This window comes from Vanessa atalanta, chromosome 30 (assembly GCF_905147765.1).
Source record: "Vanessa atalanta chromosome 30, ilVanAtal1.2, whole genome shotgun sequence".
Lineage (NCBI taxonomy): Eukaryota > Metazoa > Arthropoda > Insecta > Lepidoptera > Nymphalidae > Vanessa > Vanessa atalanta.
Window position 1 is genome coordinate 5,289,833 of NC_061900.1, and position 26,611 is coordinate 5,316,443.

Genomic DNA, 26,611 nt, shown 5'->3' on the forward strand with positions numbered 1-26,611 from the left:
TTATTTTTCATCAGACTTGTAGGAGAATATACAGCGGGAGAAACTTCACACAAATCCGAGTGCGACGCGTCATATCTCCTTTATTACGATACGGAACTATCTCAGCTTAACTAGCTACCGTTCCCGGTTTCACACGTGTACAAAGGGTATATATACAAATTTTAGATTGAAGAAATAAAATTCAAACAATCTTGGTGTCGGCTGTTCTCGACTATAACATGCACGTATTTTACACGTAAACCTTCCTCTCGAATCGCTCTGTTTATATATGAAAACCGCATTAAAATGCGCTCCGTAGTTTAAAAGATCCAAGCGTACAAAAGCATCTTTAAATTGGCACCCTTTTTTTTTCATATAAGAGTTAAACATACCAAGCGAAGCGTTCGTCGAGGCTCCTCCGGAAGCGCAGCGCAACGATCCCGAACCGGATCTGAGAAATTCAATTCAATATTCAATACACTACAATACATAAGACAGGCTACCTGACGGAGGACTGTGATTACACCTGACCGACTTCGATCTGAGCAGCCGTTCTTAAAGAAGATTCGCCCAGTTTTTGTGACACTCATATTCGTAATGGAAGGGCAATCCCAACACGAGCGGATCAGGCGAAGGGCTGGTGGTTTTACGTGCTCTCCGAGGCACGAGTAAGTATCCAAATGCATCCAAATGTCAGCGAAATCGGAACATTATGTGGCTACTTTATTTGCATTCTGTATTTCCAAATGTAAACATCATTGTAGACGACTCGAGGTTTGAACCCAGACTCTCGCTTTAAGCCATAACTCCAGAATCAGGTCCGCTATCAAAGCACCTGAACTCTCTCCGGTCGTGACGGATTATGATAGACACAATTTCAGCACAAAAGATACCATAAAACAGGAAAATTCAAAAGTCACCTGCAGCAGTCGTCGTCGACGTCGCTGCGCGAGGCGGACGTGTTGGCGCGCCCCTCCCACTCCCCGCCGCCCTCCCTGCGACACGTGCGCGATGACAGGTGACGTTAATCGATTTATATCAGTTCCGAATGACCATTAATGTATCGTAGTAGAGCAAAAAATCACTGCCCCCGAGAAATATATAATTGAGAATATATTTTGAGGTGATAACCTCTTATGGGGGGGGTGAACCGCTTCGTTACGTAACGCGTTACGGCGTCAGGCTGTCTGGCTTCCTTTTCTCCCATATATTCTTAGTAACAATTCTTGAACATGTACTATAAATATATTGTATATGTGTATATATGCGAAAATGAAATATATCTTTGGCGCACCTGTCCTCGGGCGCGTCCGTCTCGCTGAGCAGCAGCTCGGCGCACGAGTCCGGGAGCGACATCTCTCGGACCGCGCGCAACGCTATCTGCGGTCGCAAACGAGTTACTTTAACGCTATCGTTACTTCAACGTTCGAGGATTCCGGTCGACCGCAGAGACACGGCGCGTACCTGTCGGCGCACGAGCGCGGTGTCGGGCGCGTGCAGGCGCAGCGCGCGCTGCGCGGGCGCGGCGGCGCGCAGCTCGGCGGCGCGGGCGCGCAGCGCGCCCAGCGTGCGCGCCGACACGCACGCGCGCGCGCCGTCCGACACGGCCTGCGCGCCTGCAACGGGGCAATGGTACTCGTTACGCACGGCGGCGGCGCCGCGCTCGCTCGGGCGGAGCGAGCGATCGCCGGGCTGCGTACCGTCGGCGTCGTGCTGGCGCCGCGCCGCCGCCACCATGTACAGCGTGTCGGGGATGCGCTGCGCCAGCCGCAGCCGCGCGCGCGCCAGCTCGGCCTCGGGCAGCGCCTGGTCCTCCAGCAGCGCCTGCGGGCCGACCGGCTTTATATGTATGGTTTCGACGGAGTCTAGGTGGGCCGGAGCGAGTGGGCGATACGTCTGGTGACTGTCTAAGGACTCGTTGTTAGTATTGTGTCAAGAGACGTAAGCAATATGAACCATTCCTTACAACACCACCGACCTTGAGAACTAAAATGTTACGTCCCTTGTGCCTGTAGCTACACTGGCTCACTCGCCCTCACACCGGAACACGACATTACTGGATACTCTCAAACATCTGATGAGTGGGCGGAACCTAACTACACTAGCTCAAAACTATTAAGTCTACTTCGTGTGTGACCGACAGAACGTTTAAACTTGGCTGGCCAACAAGTGCGTCCGTCCGTCCGTCCGTACCTTGATCTCGTCGAGGTAGGGCAGGAAGCAGCGCGGCGGGCGGAAGGCGCCGCGGCCGAGCCACGCGTCCGCCGAGCCGCGCTCCGACGGCGCCGGCGCCGACACGATGCCGCGCCGGACGGCCTGCGCGATTATGGACTAGCGGTCATCTGATCTCGTTTCATGTCATAACATGTCAAAGTGGAACTCGTTACGTCAAACAGTCCCCCCCCCCCACTTAAACTGTAAGCGGTCGACATTTCTTTGGACACGATTCAGAATTTACATCAATCACTCGTGAAATAGGTTATTGCTTATTTATTTATTTCATTTAAAAAGTCTTCTAAATTATTTATTATATAAATATCATTCGGACAGCACAGCACAGAGTCGCAGGTTCGATTCTGGTCTCTGGAGTCGTAGTCGTTCCCACTACTGGCACGAGCTTAAGGTAAATTTTAAGGGGTAAATAGAAATATTAGCAATTATTTCAGAAAAAATCGCCCCCAATATTGTCACAATCGAAGTAACAATATCTCTGACACGCGAATCGATTGCGGCAGACCTGCTGCAGCACGTCGCAGTCGGGCGGCAGGTGCTCGAGGCGCAGCAGCGGCAGCAGGTCCTGCAGCGCCTCGCGCAGCGCCGCGTCGGGCGGGCCGCGCCGGCCGCGCGCGCCGCGCCGCGCGTGCGTCGTGTGCCACACCAGGTTGGGCTCTGCGGGCGGGCGGGCGCGTTAGCACAGTCGCTCTCGGCCGAGGCGGTCGCTCGCACGGGGGGACGGGGACGGGGACGGGGGGGGGGGCGCACCGTTGGCCAGCTGACTCGGGCGCGGCGGCTGCGCGGCGCGCTCGGCCCAGCGCAGCAGCGCCCGCAGCGCCTGCGCCTCGCTGGCCTGCAGGAAGGGCGAGGCGAGCGCGGCGCACAGCGCGCCGTGCGGCAGGCGCGCCGCCGCGCTGGCCGCCATCACCGCCGGGAACTCGTCGCGCAGGAAGCGCATCGCCTGCCTGCAACGCAGCCACACATCGAATCATTTGCTTGTCTGCACTTGTGAATCGCAATTAGACGCATTCTTTTGTCAACCGTACCCGCGTCGGGCTGCTGAACATCGGTATTATGTTTCATACTGAGCTGTTTAAATACAAGTTTGAATAATATTAATTTATCGTGTGACTTATGACATTAAGAAATTAAGCTTTAATAAAACTAAATAAAACTGAATAAAAAAGAGATAGAAAGAAAGAGGAGCAGAGGGAAAAGTCGTGGTGTGCGTGCGTGCAGTATACGCGTGTATGTATGCGTGCGTGCATGGTGTGTGCTTGCAGTATACGCGTGTATGTATGCGTGCGTGTATGGTGTGTGCTTGCAGTATACGCGTGTATGCGTGCGTGCGTGCGTGCGCGCGTACCGGTGCAGCCAGGCGGAGGCGTGCGGCGCGGCGGCCCAGCGCAGCGCGTGCGGCAGCGTGTCGGCCGACAGCGCGCGCGCCGCCGCGTCCTCGCAGCCCTGCGCCACGATCGGCATCTCCAGGAACCTGCGACACACGTCCGCTCGGTGAGCTCTCCCGCCGCCTTCCTCGTAGACCGGCCGAGTTCCTCGCCTCACTGATATTGGTGTAGGTTATCTCACCTCGCGATCTCGTACAGCTGAAACGCGTCGTCCAACATCTGTATGGACGAGCCTCTCGGGCCGCTTCCTCGGAGCTAAACACACAACCGGATTAGTAAAATCAACGAATATTTTCAGGCAATATTAATTCAAGCCGAGGTGGATCTCAACCGATGATTGCGGGTTCAAACCCAATGAAATTCTGTCTCATGTTTATCCACCGACCAGAATTGGAGCTGCGCGGTGTACACTCCATATCTCCTTAAAAGGAAGAGAGGGGGTTTTCGCTTGGCAATGAGACATTTGCAGGTTTTATGTTTACAATATTTATTTTATTGCTTTTAATTTTTGTTTTCTATTTGTGAACCGATTTGCTTTTGTTAACAAAATTTAATTATCAATAAAAAAAATCAACATAACGTTCATACTCGGATTTCGACCACTAGCAGTGTATATACGGTATTCAGAAATAAACTCACCGTGCCGCCGTTGGTGCCGCTTCCCGTGGACGACGGGGACGACGAGTTCCTTCCGATCAGCGTGAGATCCACCTGGAACGTTTCAAGTGTCGCTCATGTTATTGTTTTCTTTTGCCGACGCTCCCTCGGTACGGTCAGAGTACCTGGTCGGTGTAGGCGGCGTGCAGCAGCGCGCGCGCGAACCGGCGCGGCAGCACCTTCTCGTCCACGCACACCGCGCCGCCCGCGCCGCCCGCGCCGCCCGCGCCGCCCGCCCCGCGCCGCGACATCACGCTCCTGCTCGGGACGTCAACACACGTTTATACACTTTACACCTGCTGACTGAAATGGGCCGTATTTCGTGCACCATAGATTCGGATTTTGTTTGATCGGTTGCGTTTATACAAAAGTGCGTCGTATACGTCGAACTCGACGGTATGTCATTATTATTTCATTTCGTTTCTTGCTTCTATTTCGAGAACGCTCTCTATGGTAAATAATAGCGGTTTAAAATAGCGCATATATAATAATAAAATTACGCACAAATCCAAAACACTAACACAACTCATCAATCTGATAGAACAGATTTTCCGGTAGTTATTCTCGCTGGGATCTACATTTCAAACCAGTGGTAACTTTTTCCTATGGAATATTAAGACGCCACCACCCGTACATTGGTGGCGCCCGTAAGAAGTTTTAATTGGTCCTCATATCTCCAATGCGCCACCAACATTCGGAACTAAGTTATTACGGCCCTTACGCCAATAGATGCACAGATATAATAATCTTATAAAATAAGGATTCAAAGCAGTCTTCTTGAATTAATTCCATTTTTAGTTTGATGTAATTTTCAAATATAATTTAGAAAATTTCGTATTGGCTTTTTCTATTCATATACAATTATGTATATAATTAATTTGACGAAAAAAATTAAAAAAAAGATCCGCTAAATTCCTTTCGCCAGTTCTTCTCAGGTCAGGGTGTTTCCTTTTTCCGAACCGGTGGTAGTGTTTAATTTGACCATCAATAAGAAAGTGTAATGCTTCTATATTGAATAAAGGAATTTGAGTTTAAGTGTGAGTTTGAATTAGCTTCTTCAGCTCACCTGAAGAACCTCGACCTGGCGGCCAGCAGCAGACGATGGCAAGGCAACTCTAAGGCACTGCGGAACCCGTACGAGTTCCCTCCCCCGCCGCTGCCCTCCACCACCCACGACAGCCGAGCGTCGCAGAGCTCACCTGCAAGATTAATGATTTAATAAAATAAAAAATAAAAAACAGAGACGAGATCACCATAAAAGATTTAAACTTGAGTTTTATTATATTTTATCTTGAGGAGGACAACCAACAGCAGATACGATAGCACATTAAAAAAATGATCTCGGCCTAGGTTCTACTATTTACTATTTACAAGCGATCGAGTGAGAGGCACAGGTAGGTACCCGAGTCGAGCAGGTAGCGCATGTCGCGCAGCAGCGCGTCGGGCGCGAACCCGAGCAGCTCGGCGAGGCGGCGCAGGCGCACCGCGTCCACGCGCGCCCGCCCGCACGCGCAGCCGCGCCGCACTGCGGGCACGCACGGCTTCACTATAACTGTACTCATTGGGCGCGACCCGTTATACCCGCCTCACCCCCTCGAGTTAAGAGAAGTCGCTACTAAATTAAACATTTGCACAACGCTTGGCGTGTTTTTACGTCAGAAACGTTTCACCCAAACGTCGCTATCGACTTAACTTAAAATTTGACTCGCTCCCACGGAAAGTTATCTCATATATAAAAAAAAAACATACGCGTCGAGTTTTCAACACTGATGATATCCAGCTCAGCCTCCGAGTTCAAGCCCCTCTCCCATTCTGAAAAGTAACCAACAGTCAGTTAGTAGATTCGGTACCGGTTTCGGATTGATTTTTCAAGTAGATATCCGATAGTTTAAGGAGCTCCCTAGCATTACTAGTTAACTAGCCGAATCCAATGGAAGTAGGAAAAAAGATAAACAAACCGTCACGTGTACAATGGAGCCGCGGTTAGAATTCAGTTTTTTTTATAAAAGGCAGAAGAGGAAATGAGCCATGATTAATTATTTTCTCCAGAACCGGTGAATGTTATCGGTGATGGCGGTCATTCTCAGTTAGTGTATGGGCATTGTGGGAGAAGCTCCAAACCATCTCCTCAAATGAAGTGAAGGTATTAGCCCAGTAGTGGGATAAGTACAGGAGAGCGTTGCGAATGCGAAAGGATAATTTATAAGGGTGATAGCAGTGATGGTGTTTCTAGAAGTTGTGAAGGTTGCGACGGGTAGGGTGATAAAGGTAAACTTAATTGACAGCGTGTCAATAGTGATGGTGAGGGTGGTGAGAGTGGTGAGAGTGGTGAGGACGATGAGTGATGAGGATGTTGAGAGTAGTGAGAATGATGAGGATGGTGAACGTGGTCAGAGCGGTAAGGTTGGGGTGGTTGGGAGGCGACTCACTGGCGCACACGTCGCAGCGCGCGGCGGGCGCGGCGGGCGCGGCGGGCCCGGCGTACAGCGCCAGCACGCACGCCTCCACCTCGTCGCGGGACAGCGCGCCGCCCACGCCCTCCAGCGGGATGCGGCACGAGCTGCGGACACGAACGATGCTGAAGCCGAACAGCTTCACGGCTGGTGCCATCGACCAACTACTGCGGTAGCCTACTTGGGGTATCTCATCAGCAGGTCCCGGAAGTACGTGCATCGTGCCGCGAGTATGACCCGGTGAGCCGGCAGCGACCACCCCGCACCCACGATCTCCACGTCGCACCACCATCTGGAAATGGTACCATTACACTTAAGGGCCTTCCGTGGATATATTATATATACATTTTTATCATCAATATATCTCTCCAAGGGTCGAGTCATACAGTACTCAGGCAGATGTTGGGAAGCCTCTTAAGGGCTCAGAATACGCGCGTCCTTCTGTGAGGTCGAACCTCGGCTGAAGACGCCAAGGACGTAAATGACTAATGCAAATAAACGTGGAAGGACAATAATGGCGGACGTGTAATTTTATCGTCAGTGACGTTGATGACGCCATTGCGTAGATGGATGTGCACGTTTTGTCTATAGTAATATTTATAGTCACCGGTCGCGGTAGAGACGCGCGAGGTCCGCGTGCAGCGCCGGTGCGGGCTCGCGCGCCAGCTCCGCCTGCGTGGCGAGGTCTCGCAGCGCCGCGCCCGCCTCCAGCTCCTCGCACAGCAGGAACACCTCCGCCAGCCGCCAAGAACTCACCACGGAGCGGATGAAGCGGGCGTGCTCGCATCCTGAACGTTCGATCAAAATGTCATTGAAGACATTCTATACAAATGTTGTACAGGATATGTCTACCAAGTGGTCACCACCGCCCATAGACTTTAAAAATAATACAAAGTGTTGCTGTTTGGCGGTAGACTATCTGATGGGTGGGTGGTACCCACCCAGGCGAGCTCGCATACAACCCTACCAGCACGTAAAGTGGATATTGAAGAATTCATATCACATTGCTTCACATACTTAAAACAAAGAATTCAACAAGTTACCAATAATAGAATAAAGTCTGAATAAGAACGGGTGTTTCACAAGTATCAAATTTAGGTCATTTTTTATTTTTCGTGTTTAGCTTTCTTTACACGCTCGAGGCATTTATGATATTCTATTATTTGATGACGATACGTGATTACTTATGTAAAGTAAAGTTGACAGAAAATAAGGTAATTACGAACAATACACTAAACATTATGAATCATACACTAGGGATGGCGTAAATCCTTACCAGTGACAGGTTTGATAGCCAAATTCTGCTCTCTTTAATTGGACGAAGCGAGACGAATATCAAAAGACAGTAATAAAAATAGCGATCTCAATGTAAACGATACTGGTCATCGTCATCTCTAATCTCCGGAAGTTTGAGCTCTGCAGCACACGCGGTTACAGAAATTAGATAACTACAAGTTTTGTTTGGTGGAACGACTTCAACGGCTCGTAACACTTAAAGTCTTAAACGATCGATTACTTGTGATTTTTGGAGATATTAATAATAAAAGAAATTAAAATCGATAAAAATGCGAGTCAAATTATAATTGATAACACGAATATATTCTTGGCGAGCGTTTAGCACAACACTCGAAAGAAACACGTTAGGATGAAGTCTCGTCTGAAGTCGTATCATACCTCTATCCGGTCGCGAGTCTCTCGGTCTTCTGGCTGCAGCGGCGATCCGTCTCCGCAGCGTGCCCAGCCCCGCGCCGCCCGCCTTCTTCTTGCGCTCCCTGAGTACAATATGACCATGAAATGTGTTGGACCAGATGGGGTTAACGACTGTTAACCCGAATCTTAGGCGCATTTTAGTAGAGGCTTATGACCAGCAGTGCATTGACCGATTATGTTTTTTTTATGTCACCTGATGGTAAGTTGTTAACCAAAGAGGTTACGTCCCTTGTCCCTCATCCACCCTTCAAACCGGAGTGGAAAAATATTGATTACTGCTATTTGGCAGTAAAATATCTGGTGAGTGAATGGTACCCAGGGGGCCATTCATTTACTACGTAAGACTATTTCGCTTGTCTTTGATGCCCTCCCCCCTGTTTAATATTTATTACGTAAGAATCTAAAGGAAAAAATGAATAGGGTACACGTTTGGTTTATTTTAATGTTTATGTTTCAAAGAGTCAATTTTTTCAAATTTTTATTCGTAATTTCAAAGGTACTAATAATCTTTTTTTTTGGCCCGCCCGTTGCCATAGAAATGGAAATATCGTTTTATACGCATCCGAGCGAACCTCGACAATCGAACCTTTTTCATAATTTTAAACATTGCGAATTTTTTTTTATCTTACGAAAGAACTATCGAGACTCCTTCCCACCCCCTTGTAAGGAAACATAAGACACGGTCGTCTAAATCGTCTTACGTAATAAATGAATCGCGCCTAGCCAGGTGGGCTTGCAAAGGCTACCACCAAATGGTTTATGACGATGGTAGGGTCATGTATCTACTATGAAATGTATTGAGCGTTTGTCTGAGTTTGATATGGTTTTGATACGATTCTAATTACGTTCCGAGGCAGCTTTTAACGAACTGCTTCTAGATCGTTGCGTTTGTAGAATAGGTCTTTGGTTAAAGGGCAAAAATGGGCTGACATATTCTGCAATTACAACGGTGGACAAGAGTAACTACTGAGTTTCTTGGCGGTTCATCTCGGCAGAATCTACTTTCCGGAATATAATTCAACGCTGTAACTGACGATTCAAAAGTGCTTTTACGAACCTAATTGAATAATTAACATTTTTTTGGTGTCCAGGCTTGTTTGTTTAAGTTCTTTCTTCCGTTGCAATAGACTATGGATACGCTAATCGCCTGTACGTTATTCCGAAACACGTGACCAGCGAGAACGCCTTGCATGTTACTGGACGTAAGTTTACTAACCTTATGACATCAGCCATTGTGGGTGGCGACGCGGGCGCTCCGCCGTCACACGGGTCGCCGTCCTGCAACGCATATATTTAAGTTCAACGAAATACAACAAAAAAAAAAAAAATACATGTGTCGTGGGAAACTCGGTTTGAACGAAGTCGCTTTTGATAATTTTATATTATGTTTTAAACTAGCGAGCCGCCCGGTTTCGCACGAATGCAATGCCGATAATTAATATACTACAGAATGTCTTTATATACAACGTTCACAGCTTTGTTGTCATTAGACAATACAAACCGCTATGTCCCTGCGTTTTAAATCTGTAATATCTTCGAAAATATTCATTTAAATCACACGCCGTAAAGGGCCATATTGGTCTATATTAAAAGCACAATGTATTTAGGGTACTTAATTGGATAAGGAGTAATGCTGTTTTGCTTAAAATCGCTTCGTAAATAAGCCATTATTTCTCGTAAAAAGTACGTGCGGACCCTTTTAAAGATGTACAATACTGTAGTACGTTATTTTGATCTACGTCGTAAAGCCAGCGTGTGAAATATAAGCGAAAAAAAATGTGTTTACGATATCACATTAGAATCCTCCAAAAAATAATCAGTGTTTATGTACTGTATTATACATATAAACGGTACTCTTGAATCACTCTATCTATTAAAAGAAACCCCATAAAAATCCGTTGCGTAATTTCAAAGATCTAAGCGTACACAGGGACAGACAGACAGACAGACAGTGGGAAGCGACTTTGTTTTATACTATGTAGTGATGACAGACACAATTAAATAAATTAACAACTTTTAATATTAATTAATTAACAAGATACAAGACCGTTATTAAAACCGTGTGAATGGGCTGTATTATTGGCTTTTAAAATGCATTTTATATTATTAAGTAGAGGTTAAGGAACCTAGTAGAAATTGTCTTTTTTAATTCTAGTACATATTTGCTGAAAAATATCAAAATAAAAATTCCATATTTAAATAGCGCGCGAAAACGCTTCTTTGACAATATGGCGCTGCAATGGGTGACGTCACTTGCCTGTATTGTAATCTGTGGCACATATAATCCACATACAGTAGGCAAACGAGGTTAACGAGCAAGTGACGTCAACATAAACCCGACCAATCGGGAGCGTTTTGTGTCACGTGACCATCGTTTAAAAAAAATGCATTTTTATTTATGGATTTTTGAATAAATTAATTATTATTTTCAACTTTCGTTGATAAATAACCATTTTTAAGCTCATAATTTATACTGATTACAATAATTGATACTTTATTTTTCGCATCGTCAAATAGCCTATTAAAGCAATAACAAAAACTAAAGTTTTTTTTAATCTGTATTTATATTATAAATGCAAAAGTAACTCTGTCTGTCTGTCTGTCTGAATGTTACTCTTACACGGCCAAACTACTTGATGGTAGTTGTAAGTGAGATGATTTTTTATTTACGTTATTTTGATTTAGAGAGAAGCGGTAAATCACGATGGAGCTCGGCTGACCTATTGGATAATCGGATACTTTTCATGTGACGGGAGGTAGTTGGTAAAAAGGTGGGTAGACTGGTATCAGACTCGGAACTAAGCGGGGGTTATCTTGAATATCTTGGGGCTAATTGAATTGTGTTTGAATTTATTAAAGAAGTTGAACTACAAGGAAGGTCATAGTCTATTTTTTATGACTGCCGACCAACAGCTATACGGCAAAGAAAGCATTTTTTTTATGATATCGGTAGGCGGACGTGCAAATGGGCCACCTGATGGTAAGTGGTCACCACCGCCCGTAGACAATGGCATTGTAAGAAATTTTAAGCATTCAAAGTCAAAGTCAAAGTCAAAAATCTTTATTCAATATAGAAGTGTTTACACTTGCTTATTGATAGTCAAAAATCCACCTCTATTTCTTTCTAACCTAACCTTTTCCTCAAAGGCAGAGGAGGCCTTTAGCCCAGCTGTGGGAAATTTACAGGCTGATAATGTATTTAAAAATGTAATGTAAATGACAATTGTTATTAAAAATTTAGGTTCGAATAACATTTTATTAAACCGTATACAAAAAGAAAGAGAGAAAAAGTCCAACCAAGAGGGGGGCAGATAAGGCTTTTTCCTAACGTGAAGACTTCTGCCAGTTCACGAGTAACTACTGATTTTTCCTACCGGTTCTTCTCGGTAGAAACCAAATTCCGAACTGGTGGTAGCTTCACATCTTTACATAGTATAAAACGGATTTGATGCGGTATTTTTTAATAGATGGGGTGATTCGAGAGGAAGGTTTTTGTATATAATACATAGACAATATAGTTAAGTAACACTGATAACTTTAAAAGTTTCTAATGTGATGTCGTAAATTTATACATTTTTTGCGCTTACATTGTAAACGCTGGCTGAACCCTACGAGATAGATCAAAATAATGTACCTAAGTATTGTACACCTTAAAACGGTCTTCAAAAAAGTCCGCGATGGCATATGTCTATCTCTTAGGGATTATCCACATTGCACTCGTGCGAAGCCGGGGCGGGTCGCTACTAATATCTATAATAGAGTCTCGTGAACAAGACATTCTTAGATAATGTCGAGCTCCACCAAATAAAAATAAAAAACATGGCAAATGTCCCGCTTTAATAACTCGTAGTAATAAAAATAACCATGTTAATTTAAAAACCACTTAATAAAATATATTAAGTGTTTTTAACTAATATATTTTTATAAAATAAAAATTCAAAAGTGCTTGTAAAAGCCTACTTGAATAAAGTATATTCTGATCGATTGGTTCATAGCATTAGCAGCCTGTAAATTTTCCCACTGCTGGGCTAAGGGCCTCCTCTCCCTTTGAGGAGAAGGTTTGGAGCATATTCCACCACGCTGCTCCAATGCGGGTTGGCGGAATACACATGTGGCAGAATTTCGTTGAAATTAGACACATGCAGGTATCCTCACGATGTTTTCCTTCACCGCCGAGCACGAGATGAATTATAAACACAAATTAAGCACATGATAATTCAATGGTGCCTGCCTGGGTTTGAACCCGAAATCATCGGTTAAAATGCACGCGTTCTAACCACTGGGCCATCTCGGCTCTTTTGGATTGGTTCATAATGTAGCAGATCTATAAGCGAATTGCATGGAATATTAAAAGTTTAATAATATTAAATTATTAGTAAATCTCCTTTGTGGTTAGGGTGATATTTACCTGGGGGTGCGAGAGAGCGGCGCCCATGTCGGGGCGGCGCGCGCGCAGGCAGCAGAGGAGCCGGCTCATCAGGAGCCCGACATCACCGCGCCGAGCGCCCGAGCCGCGCCCTCCCTGTACAAACATACCCGCTATAAATAGCTCATGGAACACAACAAATAGTAAAACACTAAATCAGATCGACTGTTAATAAATATCAATAAAATTTTGATAATAATAATACTTCACTACCAAACATTTCGCTACGAATTACTGTAGTGCAACCCTGAGTCCTGAACTAGTATCAACCGTGCGTTAGAAGCCGCTACCTTCGCAATACAAATAAAATTTTAAGAGGTGTCATCATTTTTTGTTTTTATCATATATTAAGTTATGCTACTAAGACGTTATGACCCTTGTGCCTGTTACACCGACTCACCCATCCTTGAAACCGGAACACAACAATACTGAGCACCTATCCAGACGGGCTTGCACAGGGCCCTACCACCAAGTAAAGGCCCACAACAAGTCCTTAATTATCTTATCTTAATTTAAATGAAACCAAACCATTATCGCTAGTGTGTGTGTTGTATGTCCGTGCATCTGTATATCAGCGTATGGATTATAATATATACGTATTGATAGATGATTGACGGTGCAAGCATGACGAATAGTATAAAAGGCGGAGCGTAGACAGTGCGGACACAAACCCCACCGATGAGAAGATCACGATACGAACGTCACTCTCGAGCCCGAAAAAGTTCACCTTAAGGCAGAGTTTTAACACTCGCCCCAACGTTCGGTGACGCTTTAAAGGCCAGTAGGGCCAACAGCACTACTTCAAACAAGATACAAAAAAAAAAGAAAAGCGCGGACACTCTTCGTCGGAATCTCGTGCGGAGCGGACGTCTCTATTCGTACTCTGCGTTAAAATAATTAATTATTGTTTGCTTAAAGTAATTAGATTATTAAATCATTATTTATTGTAAACGTTGGTAAATTTATTTTTTAAACTCAACCCGCTAATAATATGTGTATAATATTTGTTCCATATATATATTTTAGTCCGTCCGTCTATAGTGGTTTTCCTTTCATAATATTTGATAACGAATAGACTTGAACCTAAAAGGACAAAACGGTGTAGTTCTTAAATCATTCCTATTGGGGTTAAGTTTATGTGGAAGTTGTCTAATTTCGTTAGTCAGTTAAGTACAAATGTGAACATACTAACTAGCAATTGAAAGAAGATACAAAATTATTAGGGGGCCAAATAGGGCCCCATGCGATGATGCAGTATGTCACGATAGAAAAGTAAACAATATTTAAAATTTAGGAATTTTAAACGACACACAATCAGTATCCTCGAGTTTTCTAAAGACCATATCTATAATTTAAACAGCCATTATCGTTAAAAACTAATAATTACTGTTAGAGTTAATTTCGATAGCACGATACATATAGTTTTCTTCACTAAACGAATTCACCACGGGTTTAGATAGTCTGTCACAAAGAGAACAAAAATCTAAATCAAAATACACTTTATTCAAGTAGGCTTTTACAAGCACTTTTGAATCGTCATTTAACAAACTATATTAAGTGAAGCTACCACCGGTTCGGAATGCAGATTCTACCGAGAAAAAACCGCCAAGAAACTCATTAGTTACTCTGTTTCAACATCTAAAAATACAGTCATGTTAATTAAATACAATTATATATGTATGTAATATATGTATATTCGGCCTGAAAGTCAACAAGTATTAGCTCCACGCTTTTTATCTATATATTTGTACTGCAAAAGTTCGAATTAAGATAAATCTTAAAATTTTCCAGTAAAACCTAAGATTTACCGATTACGAATGGTAAATGTCCATAAAACCTTGGGATTCGAACTTTTACCATCGTTCACTTGGTAAATCTTAGGATTTACATGTTAGGTTAGGTTAGGTTGGAATGGTAAAAGTCCGAAAAAGTCCCTTTATAATAAATACTAACATTAACCAACTCATGTCGGTAAACCTCTTTTCGTTTCTGGATATTCTACCCCTAAAGGGGTGAAATAAGGGTTGAAAGTAAGTATGGAAGTCAGTCATTTTTTAAGATAGAAATCTGAAACTTTATTTTTGGATTAAAAATGAGTAGAAACTTATTTATGCATTTCTGGATATTCTAGCACTAAGGGCTGAAAAAGGGGTTGCAATTTTGTATGTAAATTAAATTTTAAATTAACGTGATAATTCAAATTAGTCTATTAAATATTTATAATCGATTTCCACGCGAGTATATTTTCTTGTATCGAATCATATGCCTTCTTTATAAATGTATATTTTACAAATTATTTGAATTTATGAAACGGCAAACTTAAAAATGTCTGCGGAACGCCATAGAACATGCCTTGGAAGGACAATATCACATCAAAAGAGTGCTGCTAAGTTTAATCTACTCCACGAATCATTAATTTAATGTCCATTAGTATCTAGGTATATTAAAGATAATATAAATCTCTATCAAAGAATCGTCGACAATCGTTGTACAGACACGAGGAGGAAAGGTAAACTGATAACACCTAGTTTCCGACTTCGTAAAGCTATTACGTCCTTCCTGGGGCATTCGTTTCTATAATGACATTCCACAGTTATGTTTAACTTGGGCAATAAAAAATTTTAAAGCTTATATAAAAAAAAAAAAAATAAATAAGTCATATTACTTAACACAAGATTATTTTAAATATAAAAATGCGTGAAATTCGTATTCGTATGGGAAGTGATTTCGAGGTGGATTTGTAAATAAAAAAGCGGCCAAGTGCGAGTCGGACTCGCCCATGAAGGGTTCTGTAGCAACAAGGTTTATAGTTACAATTTTTTATTTTTATATTTGACTTGATTGAATGCATGCAAACTATTCAGTTAAGAAAAAAATGATATTAGAAACCTCTTTACCTACCATTTTTGAATACCTATCCATGGATACCACATATATGGGTTTGATGAAAAAAAAAATGAGTATCTATATATATATATATTTGAGAATCTAAGTATGGGGAATCCCCAAAATTTAATGTTTTTTTTTCTATTTTTGTGTGAAAATCTTAATGCGGTTCACAGAATCCATCTACTTACCAAGTTTCAACGGTACAGTTTCGGAAAAAAATGGCTATGACATACGGACGTACAGACAGACAGACACGACGAATCTATAAGGGTTCCGTTTTTTGCCATGTGACTACGGAACCCTAAAAACAATGTACTTTACTGACATACTTTATTATAATTAAAATAGTGGAATTAAGTTCCTGCCGGTTCTTCTCGGTGGGATCTACCTTCCGAACCGGTGGTAGATTTACATTTAATTTAATTCTGTAACATGACGATTCAAACTTGCTTTTATGAGCTTACTTGAATAATGATTTTTTTGATTTTATACCGAGTTATTAAAATAAATAGCGATTATCGATCAATTTAAGCGATACCGTGGCGCGCGCCGAAGAGTCGGAGAGGGTACCGCTGGTTTTTAGTGGGTATTCCGGTGTACCGAGGCGCACTCGGCGTCCTGAGCACCATCGAGTCCTCCCCCCATTTCTACGATGGGGAAACGCGTGACGCGCTTTTCTAGCGAGATAAACAACAAGGGACTCCTGGTTTATGACGGTAAAACGATAATAGAAAGTACTCTGTGTAGCACGAGAAGTGTGTGAGCAAGCATCGTCTCGCATAAAGATGAAGATTTCACCTACTTTTAGTGAAAATCGAATAACGTAACGTAACAATTACTCGCTCGATGTATGTACTTGGCCACAATTACGTTAGCTTCTTCCAGAATTACCAGCTCCGTTTTATCATTCTCCGTCTGTTCCGTTAATTCAGGGTTCCAAAAAACATTCGCCTTCACTTCTCCACACACACGCACACGCACACGCACACGCACACGCACGCGCACACGCACACGCACACGCACACGCACACGCACACGCACACGCACACGCACACGCACACGCACACGCACACGCACACGCACACGCACACGCACACACACGCACACGCACACACACACACACACACACACACACACACACACACAAACACACACACACACACACACACACACACACAAACACACACACACACACACACACACACACACACACACACATCGATCATCATTAAAAAAACTTCACTTCAGTTTCGTCCAAAAGCAGTAAGGTTCTCCAGTTATCAATAATTAGATCCAAGTGGTCACGTGCGAAGGTTAATCGCCCTGCATGATGTGCCCTTCTCATTTTTAGTCAAGCACGAGCATCTTAACGAAGTGGATGAATGGCTAGATCATTTACTCGTGTGCCAGTAGATTGCTTTAGTTTATTTTGTACGGTCCAGACGGTTATTGTACGCACCGACGTGCAGTCAACCAAGATAAACGTGTTCCTGGACGATTAGAGTTCGTGTTCTTCCTTCCAGTCCTATCTCTAAGCAACACTACTAGTCTCTCAATAGCGATCCCCCCGTTTCAGATAGATCGTCACGACATATCATGACGTTTTGGCACCAAGCTCTTAGATTCATCTTCCTGTATCAATAACCACTACTTCTGCAATTTCCATGTCTAAATCACGGTGAGAACTGGCCATATTGATCGGGAATAACACCGAAACTAAACCAATATTATAACAAAGTAACATTCAATAGTAAAATTCAAAATGAGTCTGGAAAAAAGTGAACAAGCACCTAAGAATTTGTGTGTTGGATGATTTTTTTACCATGTAACTTTTTTTGGATTACCTACTTGAGAATAAGGTTAAAGTCATCACTTAAAACATTGCTAAGGTGACATAAACTTGTCAATAATGGATCGAAATTCGTTAATCATTATCTTGCAAATTAGTTTTTAGACTTGATTCGAAATTAACCTAACTTAAGCTCTATTTTGTTTTGAGTAGTTTCGCTGTTTTAAATGTTATTAAAATATTCAGTTAATTATATTATATGCAGTCCTTATCTGGGAGCATTGTCCTGTATTGTTTTTTATTATTAGCATTAGCAGCCTGTAAATTTTTCTACTGCTGGGCTAAAGGCCTCCTCTCCCTTTGAGGAGAAGGTTTGGAGCATATTCCACCACGCTGCTCCAATGCGGGTTGGCGGAATACACATGTGGCAGAATTTTGTTGAAATTAGACACATGCAGGTTTCCTCACAATGTTTTCCTTCACCGCCGAGCACGAGATGAATTATAAACACAAATTAAGCACATAAAAATTCAGTGGTGCCTGCCTGGGTCTGAATCCGAAATCATTGGTTAAGATGCACACGTTCTAACCACTGGGCCATCTCGGCTGTAATGTAACATTTTAAATCTGAGCATTAAATAAATGACTGAGAAGAACTAAGCAGACTGAATTACAGGCAAATATTCAAATATTGAATCTTAGATTTACGTTACAAGCAAGTTCCAGTATAGGTACACTCTTGAGCTAACTTTGTAACACATACTATTAAACATAGTACTATATTACTATTTAGGTTGTGTTTTTCTTGGGAATCAATACAGTATCGTTGCCTTTAATTAGTTAAATTGCATTCCAGCATATTGAGAGACACTGTATGGCAATATATATTGATTTTTATTGTTTTCTATGTAATGGATGTAGAGAGGAACTGATAGCATTTAGTTTCTTGAAGAAAAATTATAAGAAAAACAAAATCAGCTTTGTAATCGATGTTTAGAAGGTAATTTTAGCAACACTTATTCCTCTCTTTATATATATATAAGACCCAACATATTAAAATATTTGTTTATTTATTATATTTACAATTATTTAAGTTTTTAAATGTATATAACAGCAAGGCTATATTTTATGAGTAATTATTTATAACTAGCACTAAAAGGTGGTATCTTGACCAAATAATTGTTATTATATCATTTAACATATTATTTATTTAAAAATAGCACATAAAATTAAGATATATTAATTTTTAAATTTACTTAATAAATATTTGTTTTGCAAAATTATTGCTACTGTTGTGTATAAATAGTAATTGGTAATTAATTTTATTGTTTATTTACATTTACATATTCTAAAGATTGCTTCAATGTGTAAAGTAGGCCAAGATCATACTTAAAAAAAAAAAATACAATAATACTTATACACTGTGATGGCAGAAAAAAAATTATACACTTGCCTAAAATTTTAATAATATGTTATAATACAAAAAAATATTTAGCAAATCATAAATTAAATATCACATATTACTGCAAAAAAAAGTAGCAGATATATTATTCTGCAACTATTTCTAAGGTAAAACATATGAAATAAATAAAATATAAAATATATAAATAAAACGCGGTAAAAAAATAGTTTTATATCACTTGTAAAGTCGAAACATACAGTGCAAGTTGTACTGACCTGACATCAAATGCTCTCGTAAATACATATTGTATAACTGTGAATCCAGGTGCCCTATTTAGGGGTTGAACTGTAGCTACATATAGCTTATTCCGAAAGTGAATCTAAGGGGGTGCGGCCAGGGTAAGAGTGACGTCACATACAGCGCGCGCATCCGAACAAGATTTGACCTAAATAAACTTGCGACATTATTTTGTTACAGTACATAACTCTAAAATGTCAACAGGGCTAGCCTCGAGCTGCGTATTGACTAATGCTGGCCTAAAAACCGATTTATATGTGGAAACACGCAATGTTTCGAAAACTATACGACTAAAAAATATTAATCTTGGATATGTTAATATGGATACGTATATACGTATTGATGAGTAAAGATGACATTATTTGATACTCACCAGTGCTAACTGGCATCACACCGTTATAATCCAATAGGTTTGATCACACACTACACAAACATTTTGTATTTAGTACACTGACACTCAGCCGCCATTAAGAACATTCACCAACTTGTTAAGCGATTTCTTAACCACAGGGCATTATCGTTATATTGCATTTATATTTAATCACTTATACTTAGGCTTATATTATTTTAAACATAAATAAGTCACGAATAAAAGCTCGTCGGATCGAATAATTTAAATAAAAAAACAGGAACGAGAACAACCCGTTATGTCTTCCCGTTCGCGATTCTGACACTACTACCAACATTAGGAACAAATAAATAAATACGAACCATACCAACATACCACTATAAATTCGGATAATCAATTTCAATTACATTTGTTAATGTGATAATATATTGATACCGGTGATAATTTACAATACCCCTAGAGTGAGTTAATTTGAGTATACTTACGAAAGAAAATCAGATGATTGTATGAGACATCTCTCTAAAAACTACTAAAAAATCTTCAACATGAGATGAAATTACTATCTTATTGAAAATTACTTCAATGTACGTATCCGAATACTGATTTGACATAACAAATACAGATAATACAAAAACTAACATTTTACTTAGAGTTCAGCGACTTTTATCGTCGTTATGTTTGCTTAAATAAATCTGGTAAATTATTATTGTAAAAGTAAGGTTTTTTGATAGTATGGCGAAAATATGTCTAAATATGACACTTTTTAACTATTTTCATATCAAAACAAGACAATAGTTTCACTTGAAAGTGCAGATATCATTTGTAACTTTGACAATTGTTTTGGATATTTTTTTATAAAGTTGTAAGTATTATTTTGATTCTTTTAGATTTAACAACAAATATGAATGAAAGAAATATTTAAAAGTTATAAATATATGAAAAGCGCATACATTGCTCTAGAAAAATATTTTTAACTCTGGACTGAGGACCCCATAATACTATTTTTTTTAATTTATTCTTTTCGAAACGATCATTGACAATAAGTCAAAATGTGAAGCAATTAAAAAGTTACTTTAGGTGAATTTTGAATTGTTGAAGAATTAATATTAGTAATTATTAGCCATACTAATTAAATCGGAATTTTTAATGTGAATTCAACCATGTTACCAATTATTTTCAAATATTAGTAGCCTGTATATGTTTCACTGCTAGATAAACAAAATATACTTTAAGGAGACGAAGCAATACTTATGGTGTCAATCTTATCTTTTAAACTTACCAAGAACTTAATGGTAATCACAAATTAATGAACTTACTTATTAATATTGTTCAACAGTTTAGTTAAGTAGTTTAGTTCTGTAGTTAAGCAATTCTGAGTCTTTCTAAAGCCAAATCAATGATATCCAAAGACATTTAAGTAACAAACAAAAAAAAAAATGAATGTAGTTCTCAGTACATACTAGATTTAGAAGTAATTACCTTTTCTATAATCTAAGTACAGAGGAAAGTGCAACTAAGTACGTGGTGATTGCCCAGACTTGAACTACAATCATCAGCTTAAAATGTTACGTTGTAACCACTGGCCTTAAACACTAGAAAAAAACCTTATTAGGATAATGTGGTTTACAAACTCTGCTAATCTCTGAACATTACTATGTAATATTAGTATATACAAGCTGTGCCCGTGACTTTGTGCGTATTTGAATTTAATAAAAAAAACGTGACTTTATTATTATTTTACATATCATTCTAAAATAAAAGTAGCCTAAGTTACTCCTTATTACATCAGCTATCTGCCAGTGAAAGTCCCATCGAAATCGGTCCAGCCGTTCCAGAGATTAACGGAACAAACAGACACACAGATAGATAAAAATTGTAAAAAATTATATTTAGGTATATGTACCGTGTATACATACATATGCATTTGGTAAAAATGGGTTATTTTAATATTACAAACAGACACTACAATTTTATTATATGTATATATGAGACATCGACTTATTAGATGATTAATATTAAACAGCTTTGTAAATAAATATATCACACAAGATGTACTCGGTTAGAACACGATAGTTATGTTACAATTTTTATAGGAAATCATCATTATTTTTTATCTGATAGGTAGGAGGACTGGCAAATTTGTTACCACGTGTTAAGTGGTCACTGGCTATAATAGACATTGACAGAAAGAAATATCCTTTAAATGACCATTGCATCCCCAATAGGCATAGTGCCTGTAGATACTGCTGAGGCTGTGGCTTGCACAAAACCCTACCAACCCCCAAGTACAGTACCCTAAAATTATTTCTATCTTTACAGGTACTTAATGATAAATTATGGATGAAGATGCACAAGTAAGTGGCAATTCTATTATAGTTGTACCAGAGTCTCCTGAAAGCCCAAGTATTCTACGCTCCCCGATAATCGGTCGTCAAAGACAAGATTCCCATTCTTTGGTACAACCTGATCCAGTACAAGATGAAAATGCCCAATTTAGCGATAATATTTACAATGAAGGGGCTAGTTCCAGTAATAATGAAACGAGTAATCTTCCAAGAGATAATTATGGCTTCTGGCAACCGAATATGGGTGTGTACAATGATAATTCGAGCTCAGCACAAGGGAATTCATCACAGCCTAACCCAGAAAGCAACCAAGCAATACAGGAAATTGTTAGACCTCATAGTGCCGATCCGTGGCGTCCTGGTCTTGGTTTATTTGATGACAACTCTAGTTCTGCTCAAGCACCAATCGTACATTCAGAAGATAGTAACACGGGTATGATAAATCAAGAATCGAATAGTTTACAATCGTTTCCCGATGCTGATATTAAAAAGGAAGATACTATCGAGGAACCGCCTGCGAAGATTAGAAAGTTATCCTCTCCAAAACATAATGACGAGGTCGATGGCGAGGCTTGTCCAATTTGTTTAGACTCTTGGGGCAATTCAGGCGATCATAGATTGGTTGCTTTAAAATGCGGCCATTTGTTTGGCGCCCAATGCGTTGAAAGGTGGTTAAAAGCTCAGAACAGCAAAGACAGGTCCTGTCCAACGTGTAAAAGCAAAGCGACGTTAAAAGATCTTAGATTTATCTACGCGAGGAGACTCGTGGCGGCGGATACGTCACAGATAACGACGTTGCAAAAACAAATTGATATATTACAAGCGGAGAAGAGTAGGACCGAGCTGGAACTCGAAAAGTCTAGAATAGCCCACCGAGCTTGCTTATTACAACTAGAAGTCCTTAGAAGTACGTTAATGAAGAATCAAGTCTCCAAGGAGCAAGCGCCCAGAAGATCTTGGAGATTCGCGTTGGAGAAGAATTTAGAAATATGTAAAGATGGCGGCTGCAGAGTACTCACGTATAATTGTAGGACTTACGAATTATATGTATCTCAGAAAAGCACCGTCAATCTATTTCCAGGTTTCGGTATTCGGAAAATTAGCTGTACAGATAATAAATTAGGTGAATTCGTTCATTTACACTCAAAACCGATACGAGATATAACTTACTCTCAGCCCAGAGACTTACTTCTCAGCGTGGGACTAGACAGCACTGCTCGGATCGTTGAAAGAGGTATCCCGAGTGCAACGATACAGTGTGGCGTACCTTTGTGGTCTTGCTCATGGGATTATTTACGCAGCAACGAATTCTATGTCGGTGGAGTCGGTGGTGTGATACACCAGTACGACGTTAGAAACCCAGGATCATACATCCAAAGACTAAATGCGATCTCAGACATATCCCCCGTGGTATCCCTCTGTTCTACGGAATACGGATTATTGTCGTGTCAGTTAAACTCCTGCTGGCTCTGGGTGAGCAATATGAGGCAGTGGGAGCCCCGGTCGTTGCCAGTCGACGGGCCATTCATGTCCCTCTGTTACGACAACGAATCACACAGGGCGCTGTTGTCATCTCGTGCCAGTGCCAACGAAAGATCGAGATTGAGTTTGTGTAAGTTAAAAGCAAGCGTGCCGAGTGGCGAGATATTGTTTGACGTAGAACAGACGTTTGCTGGATCGGTTCGGTCTACATTAATGTCTAGAAGTTCCTTCGTCAGAGTTTCGGGAGCTTCGTGGGTAGCTGCTCATTCGGAGAGCGAGTCTTCTCTTTATCTCCACGGACTTGACGGTGCTAGGACGATGTCGCTGCCGGCGGCAGAGCCCGCGATAGACGTTTGTTCAGCTCAGTTGAACGGCGACACAATACTCGCAGCGCTCTCCGAATCGAGGCTGCGTCTATACAAAGCTATACCGACTAATTCCTGACGAACAAATTATTGAATTCGCTGTGATCGTGGACATTAAAATTAGTTTTTTTTTTTTGTAAATATTTTTCGTGTTTAGGCGTTAAATTGTAGGTTATTTGGTAAATAAACAAAGTTATGAAATATTTTGTATCGCGCTGCCATTTTGTAATAATGTTGTGATTTTAGTTTTAATATTGTTGAAATGTTTATTTAAGTTATCGGTAAATAATTATAGATTGACGGGTTTACTTGTAAATTTTGTTTGGGGTATTGGCTTAACAATGTTGTGTCTTCGACTTTCGAATGTCAAATCAATGATTACAAAAAAAGGAAAAAAATCTGTGTTTAAACTAAACCTCAGAACGAATTTTATTAGTAAGGCTGTTATAGTTTAAAAAGTACAATAACAAGGCGTCAACAAAAACGATCCAATCTACTGAAAACAATGTAACTACAGAATAAGCGACAAAACATCTTAGGTCCAAGGTTGGCGGTGTATGGAATGGTGAATGTTGTTAGCGCCAATGTCTGTACACATTTGCAAGTCTACCTACCAATTTAGAAAAAAAAAACACCATAATTGAGTTTTATACGTTAATGAAGAAATAAGTTAATTCTACAGTTGACCGTGTCTGTACACTTTCGAAATGAAGTGGACATATAATGTGATACAGTATTTCTTTCTCTTTCTTATTGATCGTGGACAAATTAATAAATTCAGTCAGAATTAAAAGTAATCTCGCACGTGACATTGGCGAAATAATCTGTGCCCTCTCGGCACAAACAAAAGTACTCGTTATGATGATATTATCAGAAAATGTCATTGTACTGTTTAATACGTCTGCATTTTCATCTTTCAAACTTGACAGTATTTACAGTGTAAACTCTATATAACGACACACAAGGGACTGTGTGTATTTGGACGTTATAGGAAGTTGTCGTTAAATGCAAAAAATTGTATTAAAAAAAAAGAAAAAGTTTATTTCCGACAAGTGTTTGTAAATAAATGAAACAATTCTTATTTGAACGCTATTGCATATAGTCTGTTACTTTCGTTTGACGTCTGTTGCTGCACTAGTAGTTTTATTGTTTATTTTTACTAATACATAACGGTGCGATATTAAGGCATCTTGGTGATAAAAAAAGTACTTTTTTAATCATTTTGCTGCTTCACAACCACATGTGTAAACTAAAGAACGGATTTTTTTGAAAGTTCGGTATGTATGATGCCGACAGTTTATTACGGGCTAGGATAATAAACCGACCAAAGAACTTACACATCTGCGCTGTTTTTACTAATTTTGCCAACTAAAAAATATAATTTTTATTATTTAACGTGTCATTATTGAGAGAGGGTGTAACGCTATATAGAGTGCATTATTGTATGGAAGACAAGCTGAACGAACTTTCGACGCTTTAGGGAGTTCGTCGTTAAATCAATTGACGTTACATGGAGTTTACACTGTATATATGGTATAGTTTACTAGTCATATATCACTTAAAATTAAATCGCTGAGTTCTAAACCAAAGCTACGTCACGATTTGAACTGCCTTAGAAGCTGCATTGTGTAAAAACTTGGTCCTAACTCAGAAATAACAATATTTATTATTTTTTCGTATATAATTTGATAAGAATTTTAAATAATGTTTTACTCTATACGCAGCTTAAAATATACATTCAAGAATCAATTTTCCCGCCACTGTAACGAGTAACTGTCAATGTTCTTGTAGCCAGATTAAAAATATAAATGTTTAAAAGACAAGTGTCAGATACTCGTCTGTAATATACAGATAACAATAATTCAGTTACATATATCAAAAATATTCTACCAAACCAGAATCTCTTTAGTTTTTAAACTCTGAATAAGTTCGTTGGTGGATTGGATCTTTTTCGTTGACCTTAGATCCATGGTATCTTAAACTCAAATACTCGAATATAAAAAAAAAAACTGAAATAATAATACACTTCGTGTTAAATTTTCTATAACAAATACACGTTTTCTCAGACTAAGGTTAAAATTTGTTTTGTTTTTTTTTTTTTTGTTAAAATTCCAATAATGTTAAAATTTTAACTGAAATTAAATTGTTACGGCAATCAATTATATTTAATTTTTTATTTAATTCCAGTTGCCAATTCAGGTAATTCGTTTATTCCGTAAGACTATTTTCGTTGATTTTGACACCCTCCCCTCTTATTATAAAAAAAAATAAGAATAAGCCGACCCTCCCCCCTTGTTTAATGTTTATTACGTAAGAATCTAAAGGAATTAATGAATCAATTTTTCAAAAAAAACTTCAATTATTCATTAACAATCATTTTTTTTTTAATTTTTATTCGTAATTTAAAAACCCTTTTCAAATAATTTTAACTTTGCGCATTTTTTTTATTTTACGTAATAACAATCGAGACTCCTTCCCAGCCCCTTGTAAGAAAACATAAGACATGGTCGACCCCCTCCCCCCTAAATCGTCTTACGTAATAAATGATAATTCCTTATAAATTATTTACAGCCGTCAGATTAAATTAAGCAATGCTACCTTCGTTCGTTGTTTCTCTTTCGCTATTTTCATGTTATGATCATTCGCGAACATGCTGTGCCAAGTGAAGTGTCGCCATTAAATGAAATATTCAATATTGACCATAGACAAATGTTGCTTATAAATTAGATTTTTAGACCAAAAATAATAAAATCTTGTATAATTATAACAATTCTTAATATTGGGCAATGATTCCATAGTTATCATCCTAATATTTATTGTGAACTAAAAGTAATTCAATTTCAAATAT

The 26,611-nt window shown here is 40.1% G+C and overlaps 2 protein-coding genes across 2 annotated transcripts in view; one reads left to right on the forward strand and one right to left on the reverse strand.

Annotated features, from left to right (window-relative positions):
* Window positions 1-19,880, reverse strand: part of LOC125075433 (BTB/POZ domain-containing protein 7) — a 43,033-nt gene extending 23,153 nt beyond the window's left edge. Inside the window, exons 1-22 of the mRNA XM_047687173.1 lie at window positions 19,596-19,880; window positions 12,828-12,941; window positions 9,636-9,697; window positions 8,384-8,481; window positions 7,317-7,497; window positions 6,891-7,001; window positions 6,686-6,816; window positions 6,006-6,068; window positions 5,659-5,781; window positions 5,323-5,455; window positions 4,382-4,514; window positions 4,239-4,310; window positions 3,781-3,854; window positions 3,560-3,685; window positions 2,962-3,158; window positions 2,717-2,868; window positions 2,173-2,295; window positions 1,668-1,803; window positions 1,444-1,595; window positions 1,274-1,359; window positions 900-974; window positions 372-430 (exon numbers count right to left, since the gene is read on the reverse strand). Coding sequence (XP_047543129.1) covers window positions 372-430; window positions 900-974; window positions 1,274-1,359; window positions 1,444-1,595; window positions 1,668-1,803; window positions 2,173-2,295; window positions 2,717-2,868; window positions 2,962-3,158; window positions 3,560-3,685; window positions 3,781-3,854; window positions 4,239-4,310; window positions 4,382-4,514; window positions 5,323-5,455; window positions 5,659-5,781; window positions 6,006-6,068; window positions 6,686-6,816; window positions 6,891-7,001; window positions 7,317-7,497; window positions 8,384-8,481; window positions 9,636-9,697; window positions 12,828-12,896 — 2,356 coding nt within the window. The 5' untranslated portion in view covers window positions 12,897-12,941; window positions 19,596-19,880. The remainder of the gene's footprint in view (window positions 1-371; window positions 431-899; window positions 975-1,273; window positions 1,360-1,443; window positions 1,596-1,667; window positions 1,804-2,172; window positions 2,296-2,716; window positions 2,869-2,961; window positions 3,159-3,559; window positions 3,686-3,780; window positions 3,855-4,238; window positions 4,311-4,381; window positions 4,515-5,322; window positions 5,456-5,658; window positions 5,782-6,005; window positions 6,069-6,685; window positions 6,817-6,890; window positions 7,002-7,316; window positions 7,498-8,383; window positions 8,482-9,635; window positions 9,698-12,827; window positions 12,942-19,595) is intronic.
* Window positions 19,881-20,253: 373 nt separating this feature from the next.
* LOC125075341 (E3 ubiquitin-protein ligase RFWD3-like) lies at window positions 20,254-25,874 on the forward strand. The gene is made up of 2 exons (XM_047687068.1): window positions 20,254-20,433; window positions 21,891-25,874. Exon 2 carries the CDS (start codon window positions 21,908-21,910, stop codon window positions 23,840-23,842), a length of 1,935 nt encoding a protein of 644 aa, XP_047543024.1. The 5' UTR covers window positions 20,254-20,433; window positions 21,891-21,907; the 3' UTR covers window positions 23,843-25,874.
* The last annotated feature ends 737 nt before the right edge of the window (window positions 25,875-26,611 follow it).